The sequence below is a fragment of the Crinia signifera genome, chromosome 2, assembly GCF_055691185.1.
Source record: "Crinia signifera chromosome 2, ASM5569118v1, whole genome shotgun sequence".
NCBI classification, from domain to species: Eukaryota; Metazoa; Chordata; class Amphibia; order Anura; family Myobatrachidae; genus Crinia; species Crinia signifera.
The window spans coordinates 6,440,195-6,452,451 of NC_139218.1; the positions used below are offsets into that span (position 1 = coordinate 6,440,195).

Below are 12,257 nucleotides of genomic sequence, written 5' to 3' on the forward strand. Positions count from 1 at the left end.
TGTAATGCATGGAGGAGAGAGGGAAGACCTGGGAGCGGATTACACTGTACAACACATGGAGGAGAGAAGGAAGACCTGGGGGCGGATTATACTGTACAACGCATGGAGGAGAGAAGGAAGACCTGGGGGCGGATTATACTGTACAACGCGTGGTGGAGAGAAGGAAGACCTGGGAGTGGATCATACTGTGCAATGCATGGAGGAGAAAGGGAAGACCTGGAAGTGGATAATACTGTGTAATGCATGGAGCAGAGAAGGAAGACCTGGGGGCGGATTATACTGTACAACGCACGATGGAGAAAAGGAAGACCTGGGAGTGGATCATACTATGCAACGCACGATGGAGAGAGGGAAGACCTGGGAGTGGATCATACTGTGTAATGCGCAGTGGAGAGAAGGAAGACCTGAGAATGAATCATACTGTGTAATAAATGGAGGAGAGAGGGAAGACCTGTGGGTGGATTATACTGTACAATGCATGGAGGAGAAAGGGAAGACCTGTAAGTGGATTATACTGTGTAATGCGCAGTGGAGAGAAGGAAGACCTGAGAATGAATCATACCGTGTAATGAATGGAGGAGAGAGGGAAGACCTGGGGGTGGATTATACTGCACAATGCATGGAGGAGAAAGGGAAGACCTGGAAGTGGATTATACTGTACAGCACATGGAGGAGAGAAGGAAGACCTGGGAGTGGATCATACTGTGTAATGCATGAAGGAGAAAGGGAAGACCTGGGGGTGGATCATACTGTGTAATGCATGAAGGAGAAAGGGAAGACCTGGGAGTGGATCATACTGTGTAATGCATGAAGGAGAAAGGGAAGACCTGGGAGTGGATCATACTGTGTAATGCATGAAGGAGAAAGGGAAGACCTGGGAGTGGATCATACTGTGTAATGCATGAAGGAGAAAGGGAAGACCTGGGGGTGGATCATACTGTGTAATGCATGAAGGAGAAAGGGAAGACCTGGGGGTGGATCATACTGTGTAATGCATGAAGGAGAAAGGGAAGACCTGGGAGTGGATCATACTGTACAATGCATGGAGGATAGAAGGAAGACCTGGGGGTGGATCATACTGTACAATGCATGGAGGATAGAAGGAAGACCTGGGCGCAGATTATACTGTACAATGCATGGAGGATAGAAGGAAGACCTGGGGGCAGATTATACTGTACAATGCATGGAGGAGAGAAGGAAGACCTGGGAGTGGATCATACTGTGTAATGCATGGAGGATAGAAGGAAGACCTGGGGGCAGATTATACTGTACAATGCATGGAGGATAGAAGGAAGACCTGGGAGTGAATTACACTGTGTAATGTGCAGAGGATCAAATAAGCGGAGGAGAGAAGGAAGACCTGGGAGTGTATCATACTGTGTAAAATGCAGGCTAGTGGGTAGATCTGGAAACGGATTATATTGTGTTATGAATGGTGGAGAGAGGCAAGACCTGGGAGTGCCTCATATGTCTGTACCATCTACAGAAGCAGTAACTTAATCCGAATGATACACAAGGCTATACCTGTGCTACTGTTGCGTCACACAATAGTACAGCAGATATCCAACTACCTTAACATAGATCATGGGTAGAGCTTGCTTTGCCCGGCTGTAATGTCTCGCCACTCTGTACACCGTTTCCGGCACGTAGTCCAGCACCAGGTTTAGGTAGACCTCGTCTTTCTGTAAGATAAAATACATGGTTCAGTGAGTGAGAGATGGCTCAGTAAGAGGTAAGTTTGGCTCAGTGAGTAAGAGACACTGTCTGAGAATGCATTATACGGACCATATATACCATTATAACCATGTTAATTACCAGACATAACACTACACACTTCTCAGTGTAAAACTTACTAGTGTGTAGTTACTATGCAGCTGTAACATACATCCAGGCCCTAAACTGTGCATAAAGTGCTCCCCCTCTATGGGGACAGATTCTCCCCCCTCATGGGACACTGCGCTTCCATCACTGAGGCCAGGAAGTTCTCAGCAGACCATAGAGACTCCTCTGCTTGGCACGAGAGTCTCCAGTCTGCTCTCTGGAAAACTCTCGGGATATTTAGTTTTTGTGTGAAGTGCCTGGGATACTGCGCGGACCATTCTCCCATCAGAGACCAGAGCGTGTCTATACCGTCGCAGGACACGACCAGGCTGCCTAGTAATTGCATGTAACATACAGTACGCACTATTAGCTTTGGGAAAGTGCGGATTCCTCAGGACAGATATGATCGCTCTCTGGGAACTGTACTGGGTGGCAATCTTCAGAAAGCGATTACAGGGAGACAAATTGTATACTTGGGGGATTGCTGGGAATATGCCACCGCTAAGATGGACATGGGTGGAGAGCGCAAGAGCTTGCGGCTTTAATCAGACGTAACCCCTTCAGAGGAGATGCTGGGACCTGTTACAGCGCCAGTCACGGGGCCACAGCGGCAGTCACAATGAGTAATGCTGGGTACACACGAGGACGATCCTGCTCGTGAGCGGGTCGTCACAGGAACGTACCACCCGCTCACAAGCTGACGGAGCCGCCGACCGGCACAGAAAAAGCCCCTGATGTGATTGCGATCCGATCGCGACCCACACCCACTACAATGGTCGTTTCCGAGATCCTACCTGCAGCGGGTAGGATCTCAGAAAAGACCGACCGACCCGCGGTGCCGCGCATCGGATCGGGATCGCATCAAAAGGGCAGCGAAATGGCCCAAAACACGGCCGATTTACATACAAATCAGTCGAGATTGTATCCAAATTGGCTCGTTTTGGGCCATATTGTCCTGGTGTGTACCCCACATAATGCTGCAATAATAAGGGAAGAGTCCAGGTGTCCTCAGGGTCTGCTCACCCCCATCCTATCCCAGTGCACCCATACCTAGTGACGGACGAACAGTGCGTTACAGACACAGGTAATGGAGCACCCAGAGCACTCATACCTAGTGACGGACGAACAGTGCGTTACAGACACAGGTAATGGAGCACCCAGCACACTTATACCTAGTGACGGACGAACAGTGCGTTACAGACACAGGTAATGGAGCACCCAGCGCACTTATACCTAGTGACGGACGAACAGTGCGTTACAGACACAGGTAATGGAGCACCCAGAGCACTCATACCTAGTGACGGACGAACAGTGCGTTACAGACACAGGTAATGGAGCACCCAGCGCACTTACACCTAGTGACGGAGGAACAGTGCGTTACAGACACAGGTAATGGAGCACCCAGAGCACTCATACCTAGTGACGGACGAACAGTGCGTTACAGACACAGGTAATGGAGCACCCAGAGCACTCATACCTAGTGACGGACGAACAGTGCGTTACAGACACAGGTAATGGAGCACCCAGAGCACTCATACCTAGTGACGGACGAACAGTGCGTTACAGACACAGGTAATGGAGCACCCAGAGCACTCATACCTAGTGACGGACGAACAGTGCGTTACAGACACAGGTAATGGAGCACCCAGCGCACATATACCTAGTGACGGACGAACAGTGCGTTACAGACACAGGTAATGGAGCACCCAGAGCACTCATACCTAGTGACGGACGAACAGTGCGTTACAGACACAGGTAATGGAGCACCCCGCACATTTACACCCAGTGACGGATGAACAGTGCGTTACAGACACAGGTAATGGAGCACCCAGAGCACTCATACCTAGTGACGGACGAACAGTGCGTTACAGACACAGGTAATGGAGCACCCAGAGCACTCATACCTAGTGACGGACGAACAGTGCGTTACAGACACAGGTAATGGAGCACCCAGCGCACTTATACCTAGTGACGGATGAACAGTGCGTTACAGACACAGGTAATGGAGCACCCCGCACATTTACACCCAGTGACGGATGAACAGTGCGTTACAGACACAGGTAATGGAGCACCCAGAGCACTCATACCTAGTGACGGACGAACAGTGCGTTACAGACACAGGTAATGGAGCACCCAGCGCACTTATACCTAGGGACGGACGAACAGTGCGTTACAGACACAGGTAATGGAGCACCCAGAGCACTCATACCTAGTGACGGACGAACAGTGCGTTACAGACACAGGTAATGGAGCACCCGCACACTTACACCTAGTGACGGACGAACAGTGCGTTACAGACACAGGTAATGGAGCACCCGCACACTTACACCTAGTGACGGATGAACAGTGCGTTACAGACACAGGTAATGGAGCACCCAGAGCACTCATACCTAGTGACGGACGAACAGTGCGTTACAGACACAGGTAATGGAGCACCCAGAGCAATCATACCTAGTGACGGACGAACAGTGCGTTACAGACACAGGTAATGGAGCACCCAGAGCACTCATACCTAGTGACGGACGAACAGTGCGTTACAGACACAGGTAATGGAGCACCCAGCGCACTCATACCTAGTGACGGACGAACAGTGCGTTACAGACACAGGTAATAGAGCACCCCGCACACTCATACCTAGTGACGGACGAACAGTGCGTTACAGACACAGGTAATGGAGCACCCAGAGCACTTATACCTAGTGACGGATGAACAGTGCGTTACAGACACAGGTAATGGAGCACCACGCACATTTACACCCAGTGACGGATGAACAGTGCGTTACAGACACAGGTAATGGAGCACCCAGAGCACTCATACCTAGTGACGGATGAACAGTGCGTTACAGACACAGGTAATGGAGCACCCAGCGCACATATACCTAGTGACGGACGAACAGTGCGTTACAGACACAGGTAATGGAGCACCCAGCGCACTTATACCTAGTGACGGACGAACAGTGCGTTACAGACACAGGTAATGGAGCACCCAGCGCACATATACCTAGTGACGGACGAACAGTGCGTTACAGACACAGGTAATGGAGCACCCAGCACACTCATACCTAGTGACGGACGAACAGTGCGTTACAGACACAGGTAATGGAGCACCCAGAGCACTCATACCTAGTGACGGACGAACAGTGCGTTACAGACACAGGTAATGGAGCACCCAGAGCACTCATACCTAGTGACGGACGAACAGCGCGTTACAGACACAGGTAATGGAGCACCCAGCGCACTCATACCTAGTGACGGACGAACAGTGCGTTACAGACACAGGTAATAGAGCACCCTGCACACTCATACCTAGTGATGGACGAACAGTGCGTTACAGACACAGGTAATGGAGCACCCAGCGCACATATACCTAGTGACGGACGAACAGTGCGTTACAGACACAGGTAATGGAGCACCCAGCACACTCATACCTAGTGAGGGACGAACAGTGCGTTACAGACACAGGTAATGGAGCACCCAGAGCACTCATACCTAGTGACGGACGAACAGTGCGTTACAGACACAGGTAATGGAGCACCCCGCACACTCATACCTAGTGACGGACGAACAGTGCGTTACAGACACAGGTAATGGAGCACCCAGAGCACTCATACCTAGTGACGGACGTACAGTGCGTTACAGACACAGGTAATGGAGCACCCAGCGCACTTATACCTAGTGACGGATGAACAGTGCGTTACAGACACAGGTAATGGAGCACCCAGCGCACTTATACCTAGTGACGGATGAACAGTGCGTTACAGACACAGGTAATGGAGCACCCAGCGCACTTATACCTAGTGACGGATGAACAGTGCGTTACAGACACAGGTAATGGAGCACCCAGAGCACTCATACCTAGTGACGGACGAACAGTGCGTTACAGACACAGGTAATGGAGCACCCCGCACATTTACACCCAGTGACGGATGAACAGTGCGTTACAGACACAGGTAATGGAGCACCCAGAGCACTCATACCTAGTGACGGACGAACAGTGCGTTACAGACACAGGTAATGGAGCACCCAGAGCACTCATACCTAGTGACGGACGAACAGTGCGTTACAGACACAGGTAATGGAGCACCCAGCGCACATATACCTAGTGACGGACGAACAGTGCGTTACAGACACAGGTAATGGAGCACCCAGAGCACTCATACCTAGTGACGGACGAACAGTGCGTTACAGACACAGGTAATGGAGCACCCAGCACACTCATACCTAGTGACGGACGAACAGTGCGTTACAGACACAGGTAATGGAGCACCCAGAGCACTCATACCTAGTGACGGACGAACAGTGCGTTACAGACACAGGTAATGGAGCACCCCGCACATTTACACCCAGTGACGGATGAACAGTGCGTTACAGACACAGGTAATGGAGCACCCAGAGCACTCATACCTAGTGACGGACGAACAGTGCGTTACAGACACAGGTAATGGAGCACCCAGAGCACTCATACCTAGTGACGGACGAACAGTGCGTTACAGACACAGGTAATGGAGCACCCAGCGCACTTATACCTAGTGACGGATGAACAGTGCGTTACAGACACAGGTAATGGAGCACCCCGCACATTTACACCCAGTGACGGATGAACAGTGCGTTACAGACACAGGTAATGGAGCACCCAGAGCACTCATACCTAGTGACGGACGAACAGTGCGTTACAGACACAGGTAATGGAGCACCCAGCGCACTTATACCTAGGGACGGACGAACAGTGCGTTACAGACACAGGTAATGGAGCACCCAGAGCACTCATACCTAGTGACGGACGAACAGTGCGTTACAGACACAGGTAATGGAGCACCCGCACACTTACACCTAGTGACGGACGAACAGTGCGTTACAGACACAGGTAATGGAGCACCCAGAGCACTCATACCTAGTGACGGACGAACAGTGCGTTACAGACACAGGTAATGGAGCACCCAGAGCAATCATACCTAGTGACGGACGAACAGTGCGTTACAGACACAGGTAATGGAGCACCCAGAGCACTCATACCTAGTGACGGACGAACAGTGCGTTACAGACACAGGTAATGGAGCACCCAGCGCACTCATACCTAGTGACGGACGAACAGTGCGTTACAGACACAGGTAATAGAGCACCCCGCACACTCATACCTAGTGACGGACGAACAGTGCGTTACAGACACAGGTAATGGAGCACCCAGAGCACTTATACCTAGTGACAGATGAACAGTGCGTTACAGACACAGGTAATGGAGCACCACGCACATTTACACCCAGTGACGGATGAACAGTGCGTTACAGACATAGGTAATGGAGCACCCAGAGCACTCATACCTAGTGACGGATGAACAGTGCGTTACAGACACAGGTAATGGAGCACCCAGCGCACATATACCTAGTGACGGACGAACAGTGCGTTACAGACACAGGTAATGGAGCACCCAGAGCACTCATACCTAGTGACGGACGAACAGTGCGTTACAGACACAGGTAATGGAACACCCAGCACACTCATACCTAGTGACGGACGAACAGTGCGTTACAGACACAGGTAATGGAGCACCCAGAGCACTCATACCTAGTGACGGACGAACAGTGCGTTACAGACACAGGTAATGGAGCACCCAGAGCACTCATACCTAGTGACGGACGAACAGTGCGTTACAGACACAGGTAATGGAGCACCCAGCGCACTCATACCTAGTGACGGACGAACAGTGCGTTACAGACACAGGTAATAGAGCACCCCGCACACTCATACCTAGTGACGGACGAACAGTGCGTTACAGACACAGGTAATGGAGCACCCAGAGCACTCATACCTAGTGACGGACGAACAGTGCGTTACAGACACAGGTAATGGAGCACCCAGCGCACTTATACCTAGTGACGGACGAACAGTGCGTTACAGACACAGGTAATGGAGCACCCAGAGCACTCATACCTAGTGACGGACGAACAGTGCGTTACAGACACAGGTAATGGAGCACCTAGAGCACTCATACCTAGTGACGGACGAACAGTGCGTTACAGACACAGGTAATGGAGCACCCGCACACTTACACCTAGTGACGGACGAACAGTGCGTTACAGACACAGGTAATGGAGCACCCAGAGCACTCATACCTAGTGACGGACGAACAGTGCGTTACAGACACAGGTAATGGAGCACCCAGAGCAATCATACCTAGTGACGGACGAACAGTGCGTTACAGACACAGGTAATGGAGCACCAGGAGAACTCATACCTAGTGACGGAGGAACAGTGCGTTACAGACACAGGTAATGGAGCGCCCAGCACACTTATACCTAGTGACGGACGAACAGTGCGTTACAGACACAGGTAATGGAGCACCCAGCGCACTTATACCTAGTGACGGACGAACAGTGCGTTACAGACACAGGTAATGGAGCACCCAGCGCACTCATACCTAGTGACGGACGAACAGTGCGTTACAGACACAGGTAATGGAGCACACCGCACACTTACACCTAGTGACGGATGAACAATGCGTTACAGACACAGGTAATGGAGCACCCAGAGAACTCATACCTAGTGACGGAGGAACAGTGCGTTACAGACACAGGTAATGGAGCACCCAGCACACTTATACCTAGTGACGGAGGAACAGTGCGTTACAGACACAGGTAAAGGAGCACCCAGAGCACTCATACCTAGTGACGGACGAACAGTGCGTTACAGACACAGGTAATGGAGCACCCAGCACACTCATACCTAGTGACGGACGAACAGTGCGTTACAGACACAGGTAATGGAGCACCCAGCGCACTTACACCTAGTGACGGAGGAACAGTGCGTTACAGACACAGGTAATGGAGCACCCAGCGCACTCATACCTAGTGACGGACAAACAGTGCGTTACAGACACAGGTAATGGAGCACCCAGCGCACTTACACCTAGTGACGGAGGAACAGTGCGTTACAGACACAGGTAATGGAGCACCCAGAGCACCCAGAGCACTCATACCTAGTGACGGACAAACAGTGCGTTACAGACACAGGTAATGGAGCACCCAGCGCACTTATACCTAGTGACGGACAAACAGTGCGTTACAGACACAGGTAATGGAGCACCCCGCACACTTATACCTAGTGACGGAGGAACAGTGCGTTACAGACACAGGTAATGGAGCACCCAGTGCACTCATACCTAGTGAAGGACAAACAGTGCGTTACAGACACAGGTAATGGAGCACACAGCGCACTTACACCTAGTGACGGAGGAACAGTGCGTTACAGACACAGGTAATGGAGCACCCAGAGCACTCATACCTAGTGACGGACGAACAGTGCGTTACAGACACAGGTAATGGAGCACCCAGAGCACTCATACCTAGTGACGGACAAACAGTGCGTTACAGACACAGGTAATGGAGCACCCAGCGCACTCATACCTAGTGACGGACAAACAGTGCGTTACAGACACAGGTAATGGAGCACCCCACACACTTACACCTAGTGACGGACGAACAGTGCGTTACAGACACAGGTAATGGAGCACCCAGCGCACTTATACCTAGTGACGGACGAACAGTGCGTTACAGACACAGGTAATGGAGCACCCCGCGCACTTATACCTAGTGACGGACGAACAGTGCGTTACAGACACAGGTAATGGAGCACCCAGCGCACTTATACCTAGTGACGGATGAACAGTGCGTTACAGACACAGGTAATGGAGCACCCAGCGCACTCATACCTAGTGACGGACGAACAGTGCGTTACAGACACAGGTAATGGAGCACCCAGCGCACTTATACCTAGTGACGGACGAACAGTGCGTTACAGACACAGGTAATGGAGCACCCCGCACACTTACACCTAGTGACGGATGAACAGTGCGTTACAGACACAGGTAATGGAGCACCCCGCACACTTACACCTAGTGACGGACGAACAGTGCGTTACAGACACAGGTAATGGAGCACCCAGAGCACTCATACCTAGTGACGGATGAACAGTGCGTTACAGACACAGGTAATGGAGCACCCAGAGCACTTATACCTAGTGACGGACGAACAGTGCGTTACAGACACAGGTAATGGAGCACCCAGCGCACTTATACCTAGTGACGGACGAACAGTGCGTTACAGACACAGGTAATAGAGCACCCAGAGCACTTCTACCTAGTGACGGAGGAACAGTGCGTTACAGACACAGGTAATGGAGCACCCAGCGCACTCATACCTAGTGACGGACGAACAGTGCGTTACAGACACAGGTAATGGAGCACCCAGAGCACTTATACCTAGTGACGGATGAACAGTGCGTTACAGACACAGGTAATGGAGCACCCAGCACACTTACAGCTAGTGACGGATGAACAGTGCGTTACAGACACAGGTAATGGAGCACCCAGAGCACTCATACCTAGTGACGGACGAACAGTGCGTTACAGACACAGGTAATGGAGCACCCAGAGCACTTACAGCTAGTGACGGATGAACAGTGCGTTACAGACACAGGTAATGGAGCACCCAGCGCACTTATACCTAGTGACGGACGAACAGTGCGTTACATACACAGGTAATGGAGCACCCCGCACACTTATACCTAGTGACGGACGAACAGTGCGTTACATACACAGGTAATGGAGCACCCAGCGCACTTATACCTAGTGACGGACGAACAGTGTGTTACAGACACAGGTAATGGAGCACCCCGCACACTTATACCTAGTGACGGACGAACAGTGCGTTACAGACACAGGTAATGGAGCACCCAGTGCAGTTTCCTGTATGTGATTCCCAGTGTGCAGGCAGGGTATGGGACCGTTCCTAGAAATCCACAATCTCCTGCAGCCTCCCGTCCCCAGGGGCGACGTTTCCATCTTTACTGATACTATACATATACAAGTATAAATACCTTTACCAACACCATGTGCAGGTCGTCTGGTTCTAGTGACGTCTCCGTCCGGTGACGCATGCCGGACACGCTGACTGGGTTGCTAGGTGACCCTAAACCAAAACAAAGTGTAATCGTGAACACAAATGGGAAAGTGCAACAAATACAAAAGTTCCTGGCACTAATGAATAACGGATGTAACTATTGCCTTGCAGTAACCTAATAGATATGTTAGTTAAACACATGCAGAGAAAATAATCGAATACCAGAAAATCCAACATTGACACCGGTGTATATAATACCGGATACATAAATGTACGTTTATAAAAACACAGCAAGCTGCAAGTTTCGTTTACGCCTCCTGGTGCACCAGCTTGCTGTGTTTTTATAAACGTACATTTATGTATCCGGTATTATATACACCGGTGTCAATGTTGGATTTTCTGGTATTCGATTATTTTCTCTGCATGTGTTTAACTAACATATCTATTAGGTTACTGCAAGGCAATAGTTACATCCGTTATTCCGATATTCATTAGTGCCAGGAACTTTTGTATTTGTTGCACTTTCACATTTGTGTTCACGATTACACTTTGTTTTGGTTTAGGGTCGCCTAGCAACCCAGTCAGCGTGTCCGGCATGCGTCACCGGACGGAGACGTCACTAGAACCAGACGACCTGCACATGGTGTTGGTAAAGGTATTTATACTTGTATATGTATAGTATCAGTAAAGATGGAAACGTCGCCCCCGGACACTGCGTCTGTGTACTGCGAGTGCCGCCAGCTGTCTATACACGGTGCAGATTGTTACTGCACATAGGAAGGCATCCAGGCCATACAGATTGGGAGTTAGATTATTGAGTGCCGATCACCCTGTGGACTGTGTGTATATATATATATATATATATCCTCTCCCTCAGGGAATAATCCAGCTAGAATCTGTCTGCTTTCTAAGCCCTCTCAATAACATGGGATGGCCCAAGCACAAAATAATCTGGGGCAGCCACAGACCTTCCCGAAGAGGACGGGGTTAAGGTCGGAGGACGGATTAAATTGGAGTCATATGAGACTGCTTCAAAGGATCCCGGCAGCGGCCCACCGGGGGGGCGGAGCCTGGCTCCCACCGGCCAACCTCGTGCTCCCAGCACATCTGCTGCAGTGCCAGGCAGGGAGACCTGTGTGTCACGGGTGTCTATCCAGGATACATGTGTCATACACTAACTAGCCAGGCATATACAGGATATAGGATCACACACGTCACTACACAGGATCACACACCTCACTACACAGGATCATACACCTCACTACACAGGATCATACACCTCACTACACAGGATCATACACCTCACACGTCACTACACAGGATCATACACGTCACATGTCACTACACAGGATCATACACCTCACTACACAGGATCATACACCTCACACGTCACTACACAGGATCATACACGTCACATGGATCACACACGTCACTACACAGGATCACACACGTCACTACACAGGATCACACACCTCACTACACAGGATCACACACCTCACTACACAGGATCACACACCTCACTACACAGGATCATACACCTCAC

The 12,257-nt window shown here is 50.6% G+C and overlaps 1 protein-coding gene across 2 annotated transcripts in view; it reads right to left on the reverse strand.

The window, feature by feature from the left end:
- GSK3B (glycogen synthase kinase 3 beta) overlaps positions 1 to 12,257 on the reverse strand; it is a 104,475-nt gene that overhangs the window by 26,400 nt on the left and 65,818 nt on the right. For both annotated transcript variants that reach the window (XM_083171499.1, XM_083171498.1), the window contains exon 4: positions 1,572 to 1,682. In XM_083171499.1, the coding sequence (XP_083027625.1) occupies positions 1,572 to 1,682 (111 nt within the window). The remainder of the gene's footprint in view (positions 1 to 1,571; positions 1,683 to 12,257) is intronic.